Source organism: Onychomys torridus, chromosome 1, assembly GCF_903995425.1.
Source record: "Onychomys torridus chromosome 1, mOncTor1.1, whole genome shotgun sequence".
Lineage (NCBI taxonomy): Eukaryota > Metazoa > Chordata > Mammalia > Rodentia > Cricetidae > Onychomys > Onychomys torridus.
In genome coordinates this window covers 6834132-6859416 of record NC_050443.1, presented here as the reverse complement: position 1 = coordinate 6859416, position 25285 = coordinate 6834132, and the positions used below count along the sequence as shown (strand labels likewise).

Genomic DNA, 25285 nt, shown 5'->3' with positions numbered 1-25285 from the left:
AATAATTTCACCAATGTAGAGCAAATTCCAAAAGCCTGGGTGGCTCCCATCCTCAGCTTCCTCCCCGGCTGGCTGGCAGGTACTTGAAGCTGCAGGGTACCACAGCTTCTTAAAACCAGGAAAAACCTACACAGTTCTATTCCTGAAAAGGAGCTAATCTGGTCTCAGTTCCACAGGAAGTTTAGCCCCCAGACCAGCAAAACCCCAGAGTGAGGCGTTCCCCCTCCTCCCTGAGTGCCGGCGCCCCGCCCTAGCCTGAGGCTTCCACAGTTTCACCTAGTTAAAATAGACAAGGCACTGTCCCCGATGGCAGCACCCTACAGAGGACACAGAGAGGGCCTAGAATCGAGCCTGCTGGCAGACCTCCTGTCTGCAGAGGCAGAGAGGGGCCTAGAGCAGCCTGGAACTCTCCACACCCTGAAGCTCCAGGGAGTCACCATAACAACTGCCTACCTCCGCCTCCTGCCTGTGCTCACTCTGTGGCCAGCCAAGGCATTCAATAGGACCTGTTTTGGAGCTTTACCATGCCTCCTGCAGCTAAAATGTGCTACTACACCACCAAAACCACAAAAAGGTAAGATAGACAAACCAGCATCTTATCAAGTAAAAGTACTTGATAATTTTACACCTTAAAATTCACTAACAAATTTTGAGTAATTCTTGTAATGTGGCCTACAACATTACCTCACAAGAATTTAAAAACCTTTTTGCCTGTATGATGAATGACATTTTCCTGAAAATATATGACCTTCCTAAGGCATATCTGGTCTGTACCATTTTGACATTTATTGTAATAATTCACACAGTGTTCAAACACTGGTTTAATAATAAGAACAAAGATGAGTCATTATTGGGACTGATACAGACTTTAAAAGATAGCAATGAAGGCTTACAGAAAAAGATTCTGTCTATGGAATCTGCTGGCCAGGAATTACAGGCTTTAAAAGATAGCAATGAAATCTTATAGAAAAAAGATTCTCTCTCTGGAATCTGCTAACCAGGATTGACAGGTTTTCAAAGATAACAATGAAGGCTTACATAAAAAGATTCTCTCTCCGGAATCTGCTAACCAGGATTTATAGGCTTTAAAAGATAACAATAAAGGCTCAGAGAAAAAGATCTTTCTCTGGAATCTGCTAACCAGAATTTAAAAAAGAGGCTTGTACCCAAAATTGATTTTATTCATAATAATAATAATATTTAATAGATAAAACACTAACTCTCCAGAGTGAAGTTGTGGCTACTCAGACACTATATGAGGAAAAAAGATTATCATTAATTGATAAGATAAGGTCCATGGAATCATGTGTTTCAAAAGAACATAAAAACTTCCATGATTCCATGGGAAATCTGGAATCCCTTACAAGAGAGGAGGTTTACTCCCTAAAATAGACCCTGGTGCTCATTTGTAAGCCCTAGAGGAAACTCTCAGTAAACATGACAAGGGACCTAATAAGCAGAAAGGCAAGACCATACAGGTTGTAACATCTCCAAATGGCTCTCATACAGTGGCTTATCCTGTTATCACCCATGAGAAGCCAACAGATGACACACACCCCGAGCCATATATGACATATACATTACAACCAATTTCAACAAGGGACTTAAAAAATATAAAGGAAGCAGTAGTTAAGTATGGGATACACTCCACATATGTAAGACAGATGTTAAATTCGTGGTCTACCTCACATAAAATCATTCCAGATGACTGGCATCAGTTAAGTTCAGTTGTTCTAGAATATAGCCAGCAGTTACAGTGGAAAAGCTGGTTGAGAGAAGAGGCAAAAAAATTAAAACAACAAGGTAAACTCAAAGGTTTTGTGATCTACCAAGATCAAATACTTGGTGAGGGAGGTTTTGCTGACAGGAATGTACAAGCCACTTATGATGAGCATACAATATCCCTGTGCCATACAGCAGCTCTAAATGCTTGGGAAAAAAATTCCAGAACCAGGAAACCCAACTGAGGTATACACAAAGATATTTCAGGGATTGCATGAACCCTTCACTGATTTTTTACAAAGTCTGAACACAGCTATAACAAAAGTTGTGTCAGATAAAGAATTAAGAAAAGTATTAACTGAGTCCTTGGCATTCGACAATGCTAATGCAGAATACAAAAGAATACTTACACCATTAAAGATCAGATCAACTCCTTTGGAAGAATGGATTCAATATACTAATGGTATTGAGTCTTTTAACTACAGTAATGAGGCTTGGATAGGAGAGACAAATCTCAGAGGTGAAAGAAAGCCCGATGGTATCAAATGTTTTAATTGTGGTACACCAGGTCATATAAGTAAAAACTGTACATGGGTTACTCCTAGAAGTAATACTCCTTCTAGGAATAGCCTAAACAGGAGACCCCAACCACCTCCTGGATTATGTAGAAGATGTGGCAAAGGCCGACATTGGACCAGTGAGTGCAGATCAAAAATAGATATACGAGGCAACCCTTTACTGGCAGGAAATGCCTCAGGGGGCCTCTTGCAGGTCCCCAAATCAAATGTGGTAAGAACATTCCCAGCCACTGTGGAAGACATTCCTTTCCAGGACAACTGAATAAACCAATGCCTAATGTAAAAACCAATACTGCAATGGATGATAAAACAGTTCTGATAGATGAATCAAAGTTTACAAAGAACACAATAAAACAAATATTTTGACAGACTTCCATAAATGAACAAAGACCAAAGCTTAGAATTCAAATTAATGGCTTGGTTCTGGAAAGCCTGGTAGACAGGTGCAGATGTGACTATAATTACACCAAAATCATGGCATCTGAATTGGCCTCCTCAAGAGGTAGATGTCCAATTCCTAGGAATTGGAACCCTATCTCAGCTAAAACAGATTTCAAGAAGGGTTGAATGCATAGGGCCAGAAGGACAGAGAGGAAGGCTAAAGCCATATGTAGCAAATGTAACAGTAAATCTTTGGGGCCGAGATCTGTTACAACAGTGAAATACCCAGATTAATATTCCTACACTCTCAAAAAAAGAATAAAGATCAATGCATGTTTCTAGGAATAATATCATAACATGCTATAAAAAACAGTCACCAACCATTCAGGCTGTACACAAACAGAACACAACTACTGTTAAACTCTCAGAAGTACCAATTGCCTTACCTTTAAAATAGCTAACTGATAAACCTGTCTGGGTTGGACAATGGCCTTTGACAAAAGAGAAGCTACAAGCTTTAGAAAAGCTGGTTCAAGAGCAGTTAAATGCTCAACACATTAAAGAATCTAACAGCCCTTGCATTCTCCTGTATTTGTTATTTAAAAAAACTCTTATAATTGGAGAATGCTGACAGAGCTGAGAGCTATTAATAAAGTAATTCAGCCAATGGGCTCCCTATAGACTGGGATACCCTTGCCCTCTTTGCTACCCAAAAAATGGCCTGTAATAGTTATTGACTTAAAAGACTGTTTCTTTACCATACCCTTACAAAAAATGAATTATCTTTTTCAAGGTCTGTAAAGACTTCTTTTGGTGGAGGCTATATGCGTCTGAGCTAGGTCTTCTGCATATATTTTATGGTTTTATAGTTTAGTGTTCTTGTGGGACTCCTAATAGTGGGAATGGGAGTATCTTTGGCTCTTTGGACTGCTCTTGGGACCTTTTCCTTCTACTTGGGTTGCCTCATCCAGCCTGCATCTGAGGGTTTGTGCCTAGTCTTACTGTAACATGTCATGCCATGTTCAGTTGGTATCCCTCAGAGGCATGCTCTTTTCTGAAGGGAAATGGAGGAGGAGTGGATCTGGGGGAAGATGGAAAGCATGTGTGCAGTAACTAGGAAGAGTGGAGGGAAGGGAAAAATGTCTTTGGGATGTAATGTATAATTATAATAATAATAAAGTGACTTGTGTTGGAATTTTGATGAGGATTACATCAAATGTGTAGATTGCTTTTGGTAGGATGGCCATTTTTACTGTGTTAATCCTACTGATTCATGAGTGGGGGGGGATCTTTCCATCTTCTGATATCTTCTTCAATTTCTTTCTTCAAAGACTTAAGTTTTTATCATACAAGTCTTTCACTTTCTTGGTTAGAGTTACCCCAAAATATTTTATATTATTTGAGGCTATTGGGAAAGATCCTGTGTCCCTGATTTCTTTCTCAATCCATTTGTCATTTGAATCAGTGGGCTACTGATTTCTGTGAATTAATTTTGTATCTAGCTACTTTGTTGAAAATGTTGATCTGTAGAAGTTCCCTGGTGGAATTTTAGGGATATATATATATAATCATATCATCTGCAAATAAGGATACTTTGACTTCTTCCTTCCCAAATTATGTCTCCTTGATCTCCTTCAGTGATCTCATTGCTCTAGTTAAGAATTCAAATACTGTATTGAATAATTTGGAGGGAGTAGAGAGCCTTGTCTTGTTCCTGATTTTAGTGGAACTGCTTTGAGTTTCTCTCCATTTAAGTTGATGTTGGGATGTTGGCTATGTACTTGTTGTAAAGCGCCTTTGTTATATTTAGGTATGTTCTTTGTATCCCTAATCTATCCAGAACTTTTACTATGAATGTGTGTTAGGATTTTGTCAATGGTCTTTTCAGCATTTAGTGTGATGATCATGTGATGTTTCCTTTTAGTGTGTTTATATGGTGGGTTACATTTATTCATTTTCATATATTGAACCATCCCCGAATCTCTGGGATGAAGCCTACTTGATCATTGTGGATGATCTTTTGAATGTGTTCTTGAATTTGGTTTGTAAGAATTTTATTGAATATGTTTGCATCCATGTTTATAAGGGAAATTGTTCTGTAGTTATCTTTATCTGTTGGGTCTTTATGTGGTTTGAATATCAGAGTAACTGTGGAGTCATAGAATGAATTGAACAATGCTTCTACTATTTCTATTTTGTAGAATAATTTGACAAGTATTGATGTTAATTGTTCTAGGAGTTTGTAAGTTTTTTGTTGTTTCTGTGCTGTTGATATCCAACTTTAATCCATGGTTTTCTGATAGGATTTAGGGAGTTATTTAAATTTTTTGTATCTGCTGAGATTTGCTTTGTGACTGAGTAAGTGGTCTATTTTGGAGTAAGTTCCATGAGGTTCAGAGAGGGATATGTATTTATTTGTGTTTGGATGAAATGTTCTGCAAATATCTATTAGGTCTATTTAGATCCGTTCTATTAGTCTGTGTCTTTTCTTTGAATTGGGGATTGATTCTGTTGATACTGAAGGATATCAATGACCAATGACTGTCGATTCTTTTCACTTTATTTTTGCTGCTGGTGTATATGTGTTTGTTTTTGAGAGTTTATGTGTGTGCCTTCCTTCTCTTGATTTTGTTGGCATGAAATTTTTTGTTCCTTGTGTTTTCTTGGTTTCAGTTAACCTCTTTCAGTTATAGTTTTCCTTCTAGCACATTCTGTATGGCTGGATTTACAGATAAATATTGCTTAAATTTTCCTTTACTTTTAATTCATTTTACATACCAAAGATCACCATCTTCTTTCCTCCTGCCCCTTCAGCCTTCCCCTCCCAAACCACCCCCATTCCTTTCTACAAAAATGTAAGGCCTCCCATGGGAAGGTACATTTAGTAGAGGCAGGTCCAAATTCCTCCCCCTGCCTCAAGGCTATTTGAGGTGTCCCATCATAGAAATGGGCTCCAAAAAGTCTGCTCATGTACCAGGGGTGGATTCTTATCCTACTACCAGGGAGCCCCTTAAGCAAATCATGCTACACAACTGTCTTTCTATGCAGAGGGCCTACTTCAGTCCCATGCAGACTTCAAAGCTGTTGATATAAATTTCATGCATTCCCACTAGTTTGGTTTGGTGGTCTCTGTAGGTTTACCCATCATAATCTGGAACAGAGATGGAGTGGGAGAACAATGAAAGAGATATCAGATAAAGGGAGACATCATGGGGATAGGGAGAAAATGGGTGCTAGGGAAGTTTCCAGGAATCTACAAGGATGATCCCAGATTAGACTACTAGCAATAGTGGAGAAGGTACCTGTATTGGCCTACCCTGGTAATTAGATCAGGGAATACCCTAACTGTCATCATAGAGTCTTTCTCCAGTAACTGATGGAAGTGAGAGAAGAGGGATTTTATGAGCAAGGGGCATCAAGATCATGATTAAAAGTTTTGCTGAGTATAGTAGCTTAGGCTGGCATCTGTGGTCTCTTATAGTCTGCAGCACATCTGTACAGGCCTTTCTTGCTTTTAGAGTCTCTATTGAGAAGTCAGGTATAATTCTAAAAGTTCTGCTTTTATTTTGGTCTTTTTCTGTGCAGCTTTAAATATTCTTTCTTTGTCCTATATGTTTAATGTTTTGATTATTATGTGGCAAGGGGACTTTCTTTTCTGGCCAATCTATTTGGCATTCTGTATGCTTCTTGTGCCTTTGTAGGCATCTTAAGGTTAGGAAAATTTCTGCTGTGATTTTGTTGAAAATGTTTTCTGTGCCTTTGGCCTGGGTTTCTTTACCTTCATCTATTCCTATTATTCTTAGATTTGGTCTTTTCATAGTGTCTCAGATTTTCTGGATGTTTTATGACAAGTGTTTTTTAGGTTTGACATTTTATTTAACCAATGTATCCATTTATTCTATTATGTCTTCAAGGCCTAAGATTCTCTCTTCCATCTCTTGCATTGTGTTGGTGAAGCTCACCTCTGAGCTTCCTGTTCTAATTTCTAAATATTCAATTCCCAGATTTCCCTCAGTTTCAGTTTTCTTTTTATATTCTATTTTCATTTTCATGTCTATGAACAGTTTTATTCATTTCCTTCTACTTTTTTTTGTGTTTTCCTGGTTTCCTTTAAGGTATTTATTCATTTCATATTTAAGGACCTCTATCATCTTCAAACAGGCTGTTTTAAGGTCTTTTTCTTGTGTTTTAGCTATGTTGGAATATTTAGGGGCTGTTGAGGTAGGATTGCTGGGCTCTAGTGGGTACATATTGTCCTGATTGTTTTTATGGTAGTATCTATGCAACTGGCTCTGGGATTGGAAATTACAAATTTAGGTGCTGATATCTGGTTTTGTCTTTGTTGGGTGAGTGTTTTGTTCCTTGGTTTCTGTTTCTTCTCTAGTCCTTAGGAGATCATGGTGGCTGTTGCCTGGAAGGAAAATTTCTGTGGACCTGATTGGTGTGACAACCCGGGGTTCTAGGTAAAATATATTTCTGTGTAGTGGGAGCTGACACTTAGGAGTGGGGATAGGCTAGGTGTCTGAAGGTGTTTAGAAGAGCGAGGAAAGCAGAGTGTCCATCAGGGCCTGCTTATTTAGTCTCCTTAGAATAGGGGTAAAAGAGAGTGAAGAGATTTCATCTTAGAAGATCTGCATTAGAACGTCTGGGATGACAATTGGGCATTGGATCTGGAGAAATGGAAGGGGAAGGCAAGATCTGTGGTCAGTCTACCCTACCTGCTTTTCTGGCAGAAATGGCCTATGTGTTAACAGGAAGTGTCTGTTGGAGTTGGGGGCTAGGATGAAGCAAAGAATGGGAATAGGGAGGTTATGAGGGGAAGGTCTGTGGGATCTAGAGGAGATATAGATGGGTGGGAGAAGAAGGCTGCAACATGTGTTCTGTTGCAAAGCATGGGATGAGACTCGGGGTTGGATTTGGAGAAGATGAAGGAGTGGTAACTGTTCAGTTAGCTTGCCTATTTTCCTGGCTTGGGCAGCTGGTGTGTTCTCAGGAAACTGCTCCTATTGGAGGCAGGGATAATAGGATGAGATGAGGGAAGGAAAGTCCAAGAAGATTTCTGTGGTCCATTTCAGATGGGGTCAGAGAGGAAAGGGAGACCACAGCAGGTGTTCTGCTATGGAGCTGGGGATGAGACTGGGTGTAGTGGGTAGCCATCCCAGCATTGGCCTGGAAGTTCCAACCCCCACTGAGGCTTCGGTAATGATCACGCCCACAAGGCGGGGCAGAGGAGGGAGCGGAAGACCGAGGATCAAGAGGAGGGCTCTCTCTTGGTTCCGGGACCCTGGACACTGGAGGTAGACCGAGCAGAGTTCTCCAGAGAACACCGCCGGACTGCGCCATACCTTTGCCAGACCCTGCAACCTACCCCTTCATTTGTAAGTTATCCCACAAAATAAACCTCCCTTTTAACTATGTGGAATGGCCTTAATAATTTCACCAGTAACTGGGGGACTGGATCTAGAGGAGCAGAAGAAAAGGTGAAGATCTTCAGTCAGTCTATCTGCTTCTCTGGTAGGAGTGACCTGTGTTCTAGCAAGGAGAGCCTGTTAGGAGTTGGGGGCTGGAATAAAGCAACAAGGGGAGGGAGGGGTGCTGGAAGGGGAGTGTCTGTGGGATCCAGGAGAGATCAGGGTTGAGGATGCTTACACAGGTGTTCCGCTGCAAGCTGGGGATGAGACTGAGGGACTGGATCTGAGACACAGAGGGAAAGGGAAAGATCTGTAGTCAGCCTCCATGGTTCCTTGGAAGAAATCCCATGTTCATTTTTTTTTTTTTAAGTCTAGCAAGAAGTGTGAAGCAATAATTGTCATTTTTATTGAATCCCAAAGATTTTACAGATTAACAAGCACAACAAGCATGTAATCCTACTAGTATTGGGGAAAAATAAGTATATTAAAGTTTGCATATCCTGGAGGGAATTCAAACCCCAGGGACCATAGTCCGACTGTTTGTTTTCTTTGTCCAAAAGAGAGAGCAGAAATGTGGGACACACATATTACTGAAATTGAACACTATGGGGCTGAGTGTGGGGAAGCTCAATGATAACAGTACAGAGGTGTTCAGCATCCAGTGGTTTGGGGTCACAGTCTGGGTTATCCAAAATGATAAGATGGAAGCTAAAGAGTAAAAGGAGAGAAACATGGTCACCAGGATCAGGATGGTTCGTGTGGCTCTGTCCTCATGGGAAGGCCTTTGGGAGAGGCTGTGGCTATGGATGTGCTGGACTTGATGCTTGTGTTTATGCAGGACAAGGACCATGGAACCACTGGCCCAGGCCATGAGGACCAGACACATAATATCAGTTAGGGATAAAATCACTGCTTTTAGTAAGAAAGTTAATCTCACAGGCATGGTTGAGGAACAGTATCTGTGTATTCCTTTAGCACTCAGGTTTTTGCTATTCTTTAGGCCAGTGATTGTAGAAACAGGGATATTGAGCACAAGCTGTGGGATCCAGCAGAGGAAACAGCAGGTACCAATACATTTTGAGGATCTAATTCTGAGGTTCAGCCACCCAGAAGTATTGGGGTGAAGCTTAATGGCCTGAAAGCCACTGAGGAGGGAGGTGGTGCTGAGGGAGGCCCCTCTGGCTACTCTGTGCAAATAGAGGATAAGTTTGCACCCAGTCTCCCCCAGGAAAGATGTCAATCCAAAAGTGGCCACTGTCTGAGGGATCCCTTTGGTGAAAAGAACCAGAGTGTTCGATATGACCAGCTGATTGACAATCAAGTTTGTGGGTCTCACCACTTGTGCACTAAACACTGGAAAGTTATACTGATGAAAGAGGAAGGAATTGGCAAGGATTCCAGCAGTGGTCTGAATGAGGAACATCATTCCCCAGTTTAAGTTAATGGAAACCAATGCATCCATTACCAGGAGGGGCTGGGAGTTTGCTGTATTTCAATCAGAGAAACTTGCAGATGGATTGTTAGCTGTGTTTGTCTGAATGATATATGTCCTCCATAGATATGATATTTGAACAATTTCTTTCCAGTTAGCGGCACTGTTTATGACTTTTATGAATCCTTTAGGAGATGGGGCCTGGTTGGAAGAAGTCTATCAGTGGAGGGAGTGAAGGAGCCTTGAGTGTGGATGGCCTGGCCCCTCTTACTGCTGTTTTTCTTGTTTGTGTTTAGTTCTCTAGTTTCCTGCTCCTCCCTTCTTACTGTCCCTCTCTCTTTTCCCCTCATGATATATTATCCTTCTGAAACCACAGGGCCATATAAATTCCTTTCTTCTCTAAGCTGCTATCTGTTCTAATAGTTTATCATAGCAACAGGCAAAGCAACTTAGCTTACTATCACATATAGAAATGTCTTTTCTATCAAAACCAATTTTTGTTGTGAATATGAACATTAAACAGATCTTTAGTCAGTGGTGACACACTGGAAGTTCTCCACTCTAGTCACTGGAAGATTCAGTGGATTGGCATTGCCCTGACAATTCTGTGCAGCTGTGGACAGCTGAAGAAGTCCCGTCAACTTTTTCCCTTTGAGGAAATGCCAGTATTTACAAAGCAGAGAAATCATAGATTGCACAGGCGTGTCTCTCTTCTTTTATCTCTAAAAAGTGAAAGTGAATCAGAAAATCACAAATACCTTTGTGAGAGACAGTAAGCAATGCAGAGAAGACAGCATGAAGCCAGGCTGCCACAAGGTACCATACTTCTCATTTGCATTCAAAAGCATGTGGCTCAGTGGGTACAGCTGATGCCAAGCCTGATGATCTGAATTTGATCTGTGGGACCTATGTAGCAAAACAAAGTGTTACAAGTTGTCCCCTGCCCTCCAAATGAACAACATGGCCTATGCACACACAACCATGTCTATTAAAAATGTAAAATGAGGCTTGGTGTTTAAGAATACTTCATACTTTTCCAGAGGACCCGGATTTAGTTTCCAGCATACACCTTGTTAACTTCACAAGTCCCTGCAATTCCAGCTACAAGGGTTTGTCTGTCTCTTATGGACTCCGTGGGCACTGCACTCAGGTGTACAAATGTGTGCATGCACACACACACACACACACACACACACTCATGCACACACACACACAGCACATAAAAAGAAAAGAAATACATCAAAGTGCATTTTTCTTAAACATATATATTGCCAAAACTTGTGTCAAGAATAGAAAAATCATAAACCTAAAATTAACCTAAAAAATAAAGAACCAGCCAGATACAAATCGTGGTGTGCAGGAGGCAGAGGCAGGCAGATCTCTGAGTCTGAGGCTAGCTTGGTCTACATAGGGAGTTCCAGGCCAGCCAGGGCTTCTTGTTACCCTGTCTCAAGAAAATACATCAAATAAATAAGCAAGCTTAATCTTATAGAAGAATTCAGCATTAATCTAGTAATGAGGTGTTATTTATATTGAGTTTAGGCAGAATTATCTTAGCATAATTCCCTAGCAGTCAATAATGGAATAAAATAAAAGTAAAAATTTAGGTGATAATACTGTAAATTATTTCACAAGTACATGTTATATGTTCTGTATGTTTCATATACATACATAGATTTTAAATACCTTCCTTTTTGCCTTTTAGATTTTGAGACTAGCTCATACTTTATAGCCTAGGCTGACCCCAAGGCCTGAGTAATCTTTGTCTCTATCTCCAGAATGGTGGGATTACAGGTGTGGGCCACCACACTCATCTTAAATACACATCTTACCAAAAGCAATAAGAACTTGTGAAAAATAAAAAAGTTGACTGTACATCTAAGTTAGGAGGTGGAGGAACACATACAGAACCTCCGCACAGGAAACCAAACACGGCAGGAAATTCACTGTATGTGTGTATATGGAAAATCAGAATCCCAATAGCAGCAGATGAGATATTTATGTATCGAATAATAATTGAAGTCTATTAAAAGAAATTAATGTATATGAACTACACATTTTGATACTATTAAGACAAACACCTAGGGCTGGGATATAGCTCAGCAATTGAGCACTTGCTTAGAATGCACAAGGCCCTTGGTTCAGTCTTATTTATCACACACACACACACACACACACACACACACACACACACACAAAACCTCTAACAAACACTGAATGACAAAAACAGAGGCAAGAAACTGACATTGAAGGAGTTATAAAGAACAAATAATGGGTAAATTACGGTTCATTTTGTACAGTAAATTCTTCTTTTTGTGTTAACGTATGAGACAAAATTAAAGAATTTAGTTAGAGCTGTTCAGCTGGCATTATTTAAGGTAGAACCAGATCAATCCATGAAATTCAGTATACAATATGTATCTAATATAATGTGATGTTAAATATATGATGTTATTAAAATAGAAAGTTTGGCCAAGTGGGGTGGAATCTGCCTTTATTTCTAGCATGCCTGAGGCAGAGGCAGCAGATATCCACCGGCTCAGAGCTGGTCTATCTGCACAGGGAGTTTCAGGCTGGTCAGGGCCACATTGTGAGAACCTGTCTCAAATGTAACCATTCTCATCCAAATGAATGATAGGAAAAAAATCTCTTAAAAATAGTGGGCCAGGCGGTGGTGGCGCACGCCTTTAATCCCAGCACTTGGGAGGCAGAGGCAGGAGGATCTCTGTGAGTTCGAGGCCAGCCCGGTCTCCAAAGCTAGTTCCAGGAAAGGCACAAAGCTACACAGAGAAACCCTGTCTCAAAAAACAAACAAAAAATAGTGGTTTTCCACATAATTAAAGTTAGCATCTATCAAAACAAGAATTATCTTTCTTTTGGTAACAGAATTTCACTTGTTTAAAAATGAATGCTTACATTATAATCAGTTATATAAGTAGCGCTAACTTTTGGAAAGTATGAAAATGTAGATAAAGTACAGGTGGGTTAAGAGAAGAAAATGCTAAAAACTGAAATGTTTCCAATATATACACAAGCTTTCTGAGACAGGTTCTATCCAGGCGCTGTCACTCTGGTCATGTGTAATATATCTAAGGACTGTAAATCTTCCTGCCCCAGAATCCTGGAAATTAGTCTTAGTCAATTTTAATGACATTTTGTTTGTGAAGGATACATTTACCTTCATCACAAGGGTCCTAGGAAGTTTCCATAGCAATGGAATCAGTGGTGTCATAAAGCTCATCCTGCTCCCCAGAGCCAGTAAGAAAGGAGCGAGGCTGTATGGTTGTGTGGATGTTACAGAAAATGCCCAGAGGTGAATTCTCAGATCTATGGCAGCATGCTACCGCAAGCTTTTAAATCTCCTGGCCAGCCTGGCATACTTGTAGGCTGAACAAAGTACATCATTTCAAACCCACAGTTCCTGGCTAGCTCTGAGCAATTTTGTTACAGCCTGTCTCAAAAAGTTTGCATATTCATACTATATTTTTAAAGATTTACAGAGAAATCAAACTATCAGAAAAAAAAGGCGACAACTTACCAAGTGTGTTCGCTGGGGCAGTAGCCACCTCAGTCACACACAGAGTGTGTGCACAGGAGGGCATTTCATCCCTGAGATAAAGGCTTGGCACCCAGTGAGGTCATCCTGCTGGGAGGTGATTATCATTTCACCCTTCAGTGCCATGACAGAGTCTGCATGGAGATTAGAAATCATCTCAGAAAAACATCTGCACGGTGTTCAAATCCCTGAAAGGGATTAGAGTTATTAGTGATGGATCAGGGCAGGGCAGGGGGATTACTGAGCAAACACCAGCTGAGATGGCTGAAAAACACCAGGTGAAAATGACAAGGGAGATGAGGGCACTGAGGTTAGGAAGTGAGAGTAAGTTGGGCTGTGTATCTTAGCGACTTGAGGGCTTCATTTCACGTGTGGTTATTTTTACATCCTGAGAAATTTACACCATGGACACCTAGAAGGGAGAAGATGAGGACTGGATAGGAGTGAGTTGCTGGATATGACATTTGTTCTTAGCCAAAAGGAATGATGGTCTGACTGTCAGAAGTGAATTTGGAGGAACCGGCATTCACAGATTCTCATGTGTGCTGCATGTTGGTTTTGGCATATGGAATTCATCAAGAAAAGACTAAGGCCAGAGAGACGGCTTAGCTTGTGAAGACATTGCTGCCCAGCGTTATAATCTGAATTTGATCCCTGGAACTCACACAGCAGAAGGAAAACACTGACTCCCCAAGTTGTTTTTTGACCAGTGTGTGTGTGTGTGTGTGTGTGTGTGTGTGTGTGTGTGTGTGTGTGTGTGTGTGTGTTTCTCACATGCATGTAAGAATGTGCCTCACAAGCATGCCTGGTGCCTGCAAAGTCTAGTAGAATGCATTGATTCCCTGAACTGGAGTTATAAGTGTTTGTTGGTGCTGGGAAGTTTGTTGGTCCTCTTTAAGAGTGTTCTTAACCACTGAGCCATTTCCCTGGCCTCTGAATCTGGCTTCTTTTCTTTTCTTTTTTTTTTTTTAAATTTATTTTACCTACCAACCACAGTTCCCCCCCTCATTCCTCCTTCCACTCCCCCAACCCCCAGAATCTGTCTTCTTTAAGACAGTCAGTTACTTACATGGTAATTTGGCAGTTTTGGAACTTGTAGTTTCATATTTAATGGGTGGAATAATCTAGGTCTAAAAGTAAACACTGGGCAATAATTTAGTAATGATAACCCCACCTACCTAACATAATTTCTTCTGAGGAGAGGTTTGGAAAAAGTTGTACTATGTAATGCAGAAAAATTTCCAAGTTTGGAGATGTCAGGAAAGTCTCTTATTTCCATGTGGGTGTTTCCTAAGATTTTATGGCTCATAAGAATATCCTGGGGGCAGGCCAAAAGGAGAACAGTGGGGGGATGAGGTAAAAAATATTCTGTACAAATAGTGTATTTTTGGAGCATGCATACTTATTCTCTCTCTGCTGTTGGCTATGGATGTGATTAGCTGTTCCAGATTCATGTTTTAAATTGCTCCAAATGTTTGACCATAAACTGGAATTAGTGACAGGATCTCCATTTAAGGAACTAAGCATGACGGGAACTTTGTCATTGGCTGGTTGAGGAAGATGCGATGGGATGTCTGTATTGTTATGCCTTCAGATGACTGGTGAAGCATCATTCACTATGTTTATGAGCACATCTCTGTCTGTGTAATACAGACTAAGCAGACAGGCACTAGGTATTATAGACGCTGCCACTGCACTCCAGATGCCCTGGAAGTTGGGACAGGAGTTCTGAAATATTGAACCAAACTCTCAGAGGACTAAAGTCCCAGGTTTCTTAAAAAAAAAAAAAAGTCTGTGAAAAGAGTGTTTGCTTGCATGTATGTGTGTGTACCATGTATGTGCAGGTGCCCAAGGAGACCAGAAAAGGTGTTAGATCCTCTTGAACTGCAGTTACAGATGGTTATGAATTGCCATTTGGATGCTGGAAACTAAGCCCAGCCCTCTGCCTTTAACTGTTGAATTATCTTTCCAGGCCCCAAAGACAAATATTTTAATAAGTATTACATTGTATTTTTTTAAAACTAAGAATTAAATTGTGTAAGCATAACCTTATGAGTCATTTCATCAGGATTATATACTAGGCCACATCTGACAATGAATTCCAATTTATTTTTTAACTTTAATTTTATGGGTGTGGGTATTTTGTATGTCTGTGAATCATTTTTTTGTAGGCCTGGTGCCTGCAGAGATCAGAAGAGGGAGTTGGACCCTCTGGACCTGGAGTCACAGAAAGTTGTGAGCCACCATGTAGTCACTTGGAATTGAGCCTGGTTACTCTGCAAGAGCAGCCAGTGCTCTTAACTGATGAGCCCCAAATCCCAATTTCTTGACCTAACTGTATTTGGGGTAAATGTGGGTATATGTACAGTGAGTATATAAATTCTTAAGGCAACTGTTTCTTTGGATGTTGAGTAAGAAATATTAAATACAAAAATCAGTATGGACCTATGCATTGGATACCATCACTAGAATATAGGCACGAAAGCCTCTGTCTGAGGAAACAGGAGGCAACGATGTTTCCTCAGCTTCTGCTCTAGGGTAATATAAACACCCCTCTTTATCTTCCATGTCATGTACCCAATTGACATTTTTCTTTGCCTTGTCATTACTAAACATACAGAGAGTTACAAATTTTGTCACTAATGCTTTCAATTGAAAGCATTTAAACAGCAATAAGAAAATGTTCATTATAGCCTAGTCAAGAGCTTGTGCACACACACACACACACACACACACACACACACACACACACACACACACTTAATGGATTTCCTTCGAGAGAACTTATGAAGGGTACTTACAGGTGCATGGGTGCACCATAAGTATCTGAATCACCATAAAGTCCTACCTCATTATGGGTATGTATAACAAAGTGTATACTGCGTCTAAATTACTTTATGGAATATATCCGTTTGAATCTGTTTCCTTTGTAGCCTCTTGATGCCCAATGGGTTTCATGGTTTCTGAAATAAGTTACCAGTCATAGAGATGATCAGCCATACAACAGATCCCAGAATTCCGGGGACAGATTTATTTATGTATCTTCCCCTCTTCTGGAAGCTGTAGTCACCAACTCCCCCCAGCATGCCTGTTTTCTTTAAAACTAAGTCCACAGGAGTCAAGGTGGGGGGTGGGATACCTTCCTGGGAAGCTGTGGAAACTACATTTCCCGGGATGCAATACGCACGCGAGATGTTGGGGGCTGGGTTGAACCAATGAAAATTTGGCATTTATTTTTATTATTATTTTTATTTTTTTTTTTGTGTGTGTGTGTGTGTGTGAGTGTGTGTGTATATGTGTGTGTGTGTGTGTGTGTGTGTGAGAGTGTGGTGTGTGTGCGTGCGCGCGCGCGCGTGCGCGTGCGTGCGCGCACGTGTAGTTTGTGCCTGGAGCTGGACTTCCGGCGTGTTCCTCCTCTTGGCGGTCGTTTTGGCATTTCTGGGGTTTGTTTACCTAGCTGGAAGCTGGGGCGAGGTGAGCGGTCTGGCCTGGAGGAGCGCAGGGAGCAACGCTGCGGACAGAGGCCCAGCTGAGGCCCAGCGACTCTGCCTACGTGACCCGCGCCGGCCGGGAGGAACAGACCTCGGCCACCCGGTCCTTGCTCCCGCTGCGGAGTCCAATGGCTGTGGCCGCATTCCCGGACCCGGCGCAGGTAAGTGCTGCATCCTGCCTGTCTCACCTGAGTGCTAGATCCCGGAGAGAGGCCTCAACATGACCCTGCAGTTCATAGCTGGTGTCCCGGGCAGAAGATGCTGTGGGTGGAGGCGGGTAGCCCCCATTCATAACATCTGTGTGCTGGGTTTGTGACTGTTGCAATGTGCAAAGGCCTGGAAGGGGCTGCTGGGCAGAGAAGATACGGAGTCCTGGTGTCCAAGTGCCTCCAGAAACAGTTGTGAGGCCGAGTGGCACCTGAGGAATTTGATTTTAATTCTTAGGACCCTGGAACCAGTGAGAATTGTGAACAGTGACCATGTCCGGAAATAGAGTTGTAAATTTTCCAAAAGTTACTCAGAGGAAGAACAAACAGGAAGAGACGTGATAGAGAGTCGAGTGCTTGTCACAGCTAAGATTCAGCACTGTGGACCCCAGCCAGCATAGACAATCTTCAGTCATCCCAGCCCATCTAGCCCCAGGGTGGGCAGGGCCACACAGTGACTGGAGCCTGTGAGATGAAACCTTCATGTGGTCGCCTTTTATCTATCTATCTATTTATTTTTTATTTTAAGGTTCCCTTGACTTCAGAACCAGTTATGGGGCCAGGCCTGGTAAGTGGAACCTGCCATAACCCCCATCCTACCTATACAGATTTTGGTTTGCCATGTCCAGGAAACTAACCGTGGAATAAGGGAGATATTACTGTGTTGATGACACTCATCCTGTGGAGACCTGAGCAAATGTCTATACATCTCAGATAGGGAACCCAAGGAAGGATACCACCAAAGTCAAACTTGGTGAAAGATTTTTTTGGGTTACTTATGGGAATGTGGGTCAGGGGTTACTTCCAGGTGTAGAAATGACTCAGAGATAGCTGTGTTAACAAAAGCCCACCCAGCATGGGTTGATGACTCATGAAAGCTGGAACCCTGGAGCACAATGTACAGCTTGCTGGTGGCATGACAGGTTGTAGTGTCTATTCCAGGCTTCACAGCTAACTTGGTTTCTTCAGCTATTTTTACTGTTTGTATAAACTTGGGCTGAAAGGGGCAAGTATGTTACTACATAGCACAAGCTGGCTTTGAACCTGTGGCAGTCCTCCTACCCCAGCCTCTCAAGTGCTGGAATTATAGGCATTAGTCAATATACTTGACTCCTGGCTTCTACTAGTGATTTGGTTGGTGAGGTTGAACCAAGGAATAGCATACGGTAGGGTACCGTCATTACTGGGTTGGGGCTGTTTTGTAGTGGGGTCTGTGAGAGGTTTGAGGGGGTATGTTGGATCCTGTGTGAATTTCCTATGGACTCTTTGGATCTTGTGTGCTGAGTACCCAGTGGGTCGGCCAAGGAGCTGCACTCAGTGTGTAGCTGTGGTTGTATGTGAGCAAGGATAGAGAGATATGTGGAACAGAGTCCTGTGCACGTGGGTTGGAAATGTAAACTGATGACCTCAAAGCCCTCGCATTGAGGACATAGGAATAAAGGTTGCAAATCCTTGTTTACTTGTATGTAGGATGAAGGATGTGGAGGACTTCAGGCCAATTCTATGGAAGTAAAGCATGCAGCTCTATGTCAGGGCTAGAGTTAGGCGATGCTTATTGTCCTTCTACATGTTGGTGCTGTGCATGGGTAGTCAGTGATCATTGAGACTGAGGGAGACTGGGAGTAAGTGGTACTCAGGCCTCATATTTGCTCATGGCAGGATAGGATTGGATGGGAGATATACATTACCTTGGATGCTTCAGAAGGAAATGGATCATATATTTTTTTTTTTCCTATCATGCAGGGCTGTGTGATCTTTAAGGTTGTCATGGTAGGAATATAGTCATACAAGGAAAATATGATTCAAAGTGCTAGGTATGGGTCTGGGGAAGTGGCTCAGTGGGTAGAGTACTTGCTTTTAATGTAGGGCGACCTGAGTCCAGATTTCTAGCACCCATATAAATTGTACATACAGGGTGGGGGGGGGGAGGCATAGGGACTGAGGGTGGGGAACAGAAACAGGGAGATCTCTGGAGTTCACTGACTAGCCAGTCTGGTTGAAGTGGTGGGTTCCAGGTTCAGTGAGAAGACTTGTCTCAAAAAATAAGGTAGTTGAATGTGACACCCAACATTGACCTCTTGCCTCCACGAATGAATGTATACTTGTGTACAGAGTGCTATGTGAAGAGGTAGTGTGAACTGATTGCCCAGGAGCAGTAAGAAGTCATAGGATAAAGAGGGAACCCATGTTCCTTGGGTCTGAGGATTTCTAGGGTCCTCAGGGATATTTTCTGACAAGTCAAAATTCAAGTTAGCCTATTCTTTCTGTGCCCACTTTTCTCTCTGACCAGTATCTGTGACAGCCACAGCATTGGCAGGAGTGGGTAGTGGCCTTCATCTTAGGCCTAGAGGTTAGATTTTAGCTCTATGTTTATCTCCCCACATTTCTGTGTAAGGGCACGATATCAGTGAGCGGAGTGGGCATCAGTGGCATTGGGTAGAGTGTCTCCTCTGATATGAGATGGAAAGGATAGTAAGCAAGTGATGTATATTGGGGCAACAGGATGTACTTGGATTTCTGAAAGAGACACTGATCATATGATAAATTGTTTTCATTGTGATAGGGTGTGACCTTTGAGGATGTGGCCATTCACTTCTCCCAGGAAGAGTGGGTGCTCCTTGATAAGGCCCAGAGGTTCCTCTACTGCAGTGTGATGGTGGAGAACCTTGCACTTGTGGCTTCTCTGGGTAAGGTCCTTGCATCCCTCCCAGTGTCCTAAGTGGTTTCTAACTTGACTTTCTACCTGAGAGTGACTACTCTCTCTGGAGTTATAACAACTCAAACGTTCTCTCTGTTAGGGTGACTGTCCACATCGAAAGCATTCTACGCCTTGGTTCCTGCCTAATTACAATAGCTGTCATTTCTTTCTTTTCTTTTTTCTTTTCCTTTTCTTCCTTTCTCTCTTTTTTCCCCTTTGAGATAGAGTCTTTCTCTATAATCCTGGATATACTAGAACTCACTATGTAGACCAGGCTGGCCTTGAACTCAGAGATCTGCCTGCCTCTGGCGCCTAAGTACTGGAATTAAAGGTATGCCCCAGGCTTAGTTGTTATTTCTTTATGGCTGCCTTTGTGAGGAATTGGCAGCATTGTAATGTTTATTTTTAAATGAACCATGGGCTATTCTTAAAGGACCCTTCAGTGTTTAGTTCTGTTTTCTTCCCATATATGATTTTATGTTAAGTTGCTATGAGTTAGTACTGGTAATCACTTGCTTTTTCTTTTCTTCCTCCTCTTCTCCTTTTTTTTTTTTTTAAATTTGTAATTTTTATGTCCCTTGTGGTTAGGGCTGCAGGGAGGGTCTTGGTTGCCTCATAGAGTTGACATTACAAGATTGTCTTAGAGGAGACCTGGACCTGGTAATAGGCACCCAGGGGAAGGCCTGATCCCATCATACCAGGAACCAGTAGAGTGCCCCACAGTGTTTGCGTGAAGGGGTCACCCATCACGTCTCATTTCTGCCTTTACTTCTCTGTGTTTACTACTTTGCCAACTTGTGATTCACCAGTGACTTCTGGCTCTTGGCTACCTTGATGTCCTTGCATTCTTAGTTTTGACAAATGGGGCCATGAGGCACTTACATAGCTTTAATTAGCCCTTGATCACTAGCTACTTAGCTTCATTTGAGGACTTTTGCCCAGGGTAGCCTCATTTCCAATAGGAAAGGACCCGCTGCTGGCTGCTGGCTGCTGGCTGCTGGCTGCTGGCTGCTGGCTGCTGGCTGCTGGCTGCTGGCTGCTGGCTGCTGGCTGCTGGCTGAGGAATTGTTTGGAGACCCTCCTTATCCTTCCTGTGTCCTATCCTGTGTCCTCTGTCTAGTGTGATGTACCCTGTCTATATTTGAAACAGTTCCCTAAGCCCGTCTGCAGCTCTTTTGCTCTTAGAATAGTCCAGTGGTTTCTTCTCCTTTTTTAAAATAGTTTTTAAAAAAATTTTTGGTGATAAGCTCTTAGCTGTGTAGCATGAACTAGCTCAAACTTACAAGCCATCAACATCTTGCCTTACATTCCCAAGTGTGTAGAGAACAGGTGTAATTGAAGTCCAGCTGTGTCATCGTTTGCTGTGTCTAACTTCCCTTTGTGATGGGCTTTTCTCTCTCCGCTCATGTCAGCATCATTTCATGAGCATTTCAACTTGTATTTCTCTGATTTCAGGTTCCAGGCCTGGAATAGGGGGTGAAGAGGTAACTTCTGAGCATGATGTACCTATAGATGGAGTGATGTCTAAGACAAGTCCATCTACCCAGGAGACTCATCTCTGTGAGGCACCTGTCCCAGCTTTGGAAGATGTTTTGCACCAGGCTGAATTCCTTAGCACACACCCTGTGCAGACATTGTACTTGGACAGAACGGGTATGAAAAGCTCCGGTTTGAATGAAGACATTAACCAGCACCAGAAGAGTTACAGTGGCGAAAAGCCCCGTGAAGGGAAGGCTGACATGGCTTCACTTACGCCAAGCTGCAGACCCCATGGGTTGACAAAGCCATTCATCGTTGAGAAGGATGGGGAGAAGGCCCTTGCCTCCATAGGTTGTCTTCAGCAGCAGGCCACTTGTAATAGTGAACAGCCTAACAGTAGTGGCAAGTGTGGGGAAGCACTTTTGAGTGGAGAAACACTTAAGTACAGCGAATGCCAAAAAGGTTCAAGCGACAAACATATGCTTGTTCAGTGTCAGAGTGCCTCCCCTGAAAAAAGGCCCCATGAGTGTAGCAAGTATGAGAAAGCCTTCTCCTGCAATTATAAACTTGCTCAGCACCAGGAGAGTCGCACCAGACAAAGGACGTACGAGTGTAGTCAGCATGAAAAATCCTTTAGCAAGAAGTGTCAGCTCATTGCACACAGTAGAACTCAAGAAAGGCCCTATAAATGTACTGAATGTGGAAAGGCCTTTATCTATAAATCTGAACTCATTTACCACCAGAGACACCACAGTGGTAGAGTACATTATGAGTGTGTGGAATGTAGAAAATCCTTTGCCTACAAATCCAACCTCACTGAACACCAGAGAATCCACACTGGGGAGAGGCCTTACCAGTGTGAGCAATGTGGGAAATCCTTTAGACAAAACTCTAGCCTCTTTAGACACCACAGAATTCACACTGGAGAGAGGCCTTATGAGTGCTGTGAATGTGGCAAATCTTTTAGACAAATCTTCAATCTCATTAGACATAGAAGAGTCCACACTGGAGAAATGCCTCATCAGTGCAGTGACTGTGGGAAGTCCTTTAGCTGCAAAGCTGAACTCACTCAACATGAGCGAATTCACAGTGGGGAAAGGCCTTATGAGTGTAGTGAGTGTGGCAAATTCTTCAGGCAGTTCTCTAACCTCATCCGACACCGGAGAGTTCATACTGGTGACAGGCCTTACAAATGCAGTGAATGTGAAAAATCCTTTAGTCGCAAATTCATCCTCATCCAACACCAAAGAGTTCACACTGGAGAAAGGCCTTACAAGTGTGGGGAATGTGGCGCATCCTTCACCCGGAAATCTGACCTCATCCAGCACCAGAGAATTCACACTGGCACAAGACCTTATGAGTGTGAAGAATGTGGGAAGTCGTTTAGACAATGCTCTAGCCTCATTCAACACCGGAGAGTTCATACTGGAGAGAAGCCTTATGAATGTGTTGAGTGTGGGAAAGCCTTTAGTCAGAGTGCTAGCCTGATTCAACACCAGCGACTGCACACTGGAGAAAGGCCTTATGAATGTAGCGAATGTGGGAAGTCTTTTAGCCAAAGTGCTAGCCTGATTCAACACCAGAGAAGCCACAGTGGACAAAAGCCTTATGAATGTGGCGAATGTGGCAAACTTTTCACCCACAAGTCTGACCTAATTCAGCATCAAAGAGTTCACACTGGAGAACGCCCTTACGAGTGCAATGACTGTGAGAAATCATTTAGCCGTAGGTCTAATCTCGTTCGACACCAGAGAGTTCACACCTAAGAAACTTCTTTATCATGTAAGAAATGTGCTGTTTAGTGAGTTAGTGTAGTAACACTAGAGGAGACTAGCAGCCCTCTCTGAGTTAAAAGAGAATTCATATGGGCTTCAAAAGTGTGGGTGATTTCAGAGATGTGGGAAATTTTGAGGAGATTCATTCAGTTTCTAGTATGCCCAGGGCCATATCCTGATTTATGCCATTGACAGTGTCTGTGGTAGAAACCCTATCACCTTTGCCACCTGAAAGTTTGATATTATGAGGATAAGTACCTCTCCCGAGTGCTCAGAGATGCAAACTTCTGTACTCTGCTGTGGCCTTCACTTGGAGACCCCCATTCCCTTTAAGTCAGGAATCTTGTTTGGAAGGTGTGGTCTGAGTTGTGCTTTCAGCTTTGCTAAGAAAGATTACCTTGTTCCAGGGAAGTTTCGTTTTCATACTGTGCTAGTGATGAATATTTCCAGGTTCTAATTCGCCAACTTGGAAAATGCTTGCTGCATATAACCTCTGACTTATCTTTTAGAAAAGATAGTTTATTTATGCTCCTTTAATCTTGAAGGTTCTGTTCATTTTGTGGTGTGACTTATCAACTGACCTATGATGTCAGCATTAAGGGGTGGACCAATTTCATAGATATCCTTACTTTCTATGTTTTAGAAGGTATGGGACAGCTGCAAGAAGCAGCTGTATGGAGTATTGGTCTGATTTTCATGGCTGCCCCTGCCCTCAGAGGTAAGACTGTTGGGTTTTCTGTTCCTGACTTACTGAAGGTGCTATGATTTGTGAGGTTAAAAAGTCCTGATGAAGAGGAGAATTATGACAATCCCAGGTGCTTCTGTAAACCACGTGAACAATTATATTCACCTTTCCACTGGGATGTCATATAATTCTTAGTATTATTGAGGATAATCTCTTCTGTAGGCCTTACATTGGAGCCATTTGCTGTAATGTTTTGCAGGGCAGCAGTTTGTGACTGGGACAGGAACTGAGTTCATAGATATGGAAATAATCTCACATTTTCTTTATTGTGAGTGTATGTGTGTTGGTGTGCATGTGCCATGGCAGTGTGGACATCAGAAGGCAGCTTTTCGAGATGATTCTGTTGTACCATGTGGGTTCCAGAGATTGGATTCAGGTCATTAGGCTTTTGGTAAGTGCTTTTCCCTGCTGAGCCATCTCTCTGGCCATGGAACAAGCCTTTACTAAAAATTCTCCCATCAATGTTTCAATGACTCTGTGTGAGTAAAAGTCTCAAGATCTGTGTGGCTGTGGTTATTGTCAGGGAAAATAGTGAGACGTTTTTTGTGGATTCCTGTATTCTTCTCTACCTAGGGCTAAAGCTGTACAGGCCAGAAAACAAGAGGGGAAAGATGGTTTTGTGGGGTGGGGTATAATTCTTACCAATTTGTGATTCAAGGGGCAGTAACTTTCCTACCAAGATTGGCTGCCAGTGGAGCAAGGCTGCACTTCTGAGATTCTGAGAAGAAAGAAGGTGGAATTCAGATTAGTTTGTGAAAAAATTTCGAGAACAGTAGGGCATCTAGGTATATTGTTTCAGGCTACTTTTTATAGCTTCTTTTATGTATCATTTAATGTAAGTGGTACTAAACAGAGTACATGGCATGGCACTGTGGCATGTACTGTGTTCCAGTTTCTAGGAAGGTTGAGGAATGAGGAGTCTGTGGGCCCAGGAGTTGTGGCTCAGTGACGCCAACACAGCACGACTATGGCTCAAAAAACAAAACGCCAGTTGGTGAAGTCTTGAAGTCATTTCAGTTATGAAAACATGTATTTGTCGTCAGTATATTTACAGCATGCACATTTATTGTCTTGAGATTTCCTACCTCGCCTGGCAAACGATGCTTTTGTTTTGAAATTAAACTATTTTATTTGTGTGTTCTTCCTGCATGTCTGTCTGTGCACCACATGCATGCAGTGCCTGTGGAGGCCAGCAGAGGGAGTAGGCCCTCTGGCAGCTGGCATTGCAGATGGGTGTGGGCTACCATGTAGGTGCTGGGAACTGAACCCAGCTCTTCTGGAAGATCATCTAATGCTCTTAACTGCTAAGGCATCTCTTCAGGCCCTGATTTTTTGTAAACAACAGATTAGTTTACCTTGTTTGGAATTTTAAATTATTGTCATCATAACACGTATGCTCGTGTATGTGTAGATACATTGTGTAATTACTTCAAGATTCAACAATGATTCCTGTATGAAACGTTGTTATTGTTGCTGAGTAACATTTTGTGTGGATCAACTGTTTGTTTAATCCATTAATTTATTTAGAAAATTTCTTTACAGATTTTACATATTATAAATAAAGCTGCTGTGAATATTTCAGTTTTTATATGGCTGTGCATTTTAATCACTTTGTGTTAGTGACTTGAATGTAAGACCAGAGTTATGGATGGATATTTTAAGAAGAGTTCAGGAAATGCCAACTCTGATGTGTTTGCTCCCTACTGCATTCTTACCAGCAGTGTGTGAAAGTGGCTGTTCCTTTCCATCCCGGCGTGTACACCATGTGGCTAATCCTTGAAGATTTTACTCTACTGAGGGCATTGTGACAT

At 42.2% G+C, this 25285-nt stretch overlaps 1 protein-coding gene across 1 annotated transcript; it reads left to right on the top strand.

Moving 5' to 3' along the window:
* The first annotated feature begins 306 nt into the window (after positions 1–306).
* Positions 307–24628, top strand: LOC118569286 (zinc finger protein 551-like). Its single transcript, XM_036167001.1, has 5 exons — positions 307–574; positions 16560–16732; positions 17307–17345; positions 19341–19464; positions 20931–24628. Exons 1-5 carry the CDS (start codon positions 307–309, stop codon positions 22718–22720), a joined length of 2394 nt encoding a protein of 797 aa, XP_036022894.1. The 3' UTR covers positions 22721–24628.
* Positions 24629–25285: the final 657 nt, after the last annotated feature.

What these genes read in the sequence shown, in the direction of transcription:
- LOC118569286 (XM_036167001.1), top strand. Translation starts at nt 307, where the DNA reads ATGGCAGCACCCTACAGAGGACACAGAGAGGGCCTAGAATCGAGCCTG. An exon ending in CAGTTATGGGGCCAGGCCTG is followed by an intron (nt 17,346 to 19,340) that starts GTAAGTGGAACC and finishes TCATTGTGATAG; the next exon opens with GGTGTGACCTTTGAGGATGT. An exon ending in TGCACTTGTGGCTTCTCTGG is followed by an intron (nt 19,465 to 20,930) that starts GTAAGGTCCTTG and finishes CTCTGATTTCAG; the next exon opens with GTTCCAGGCCTGGAATAGGG.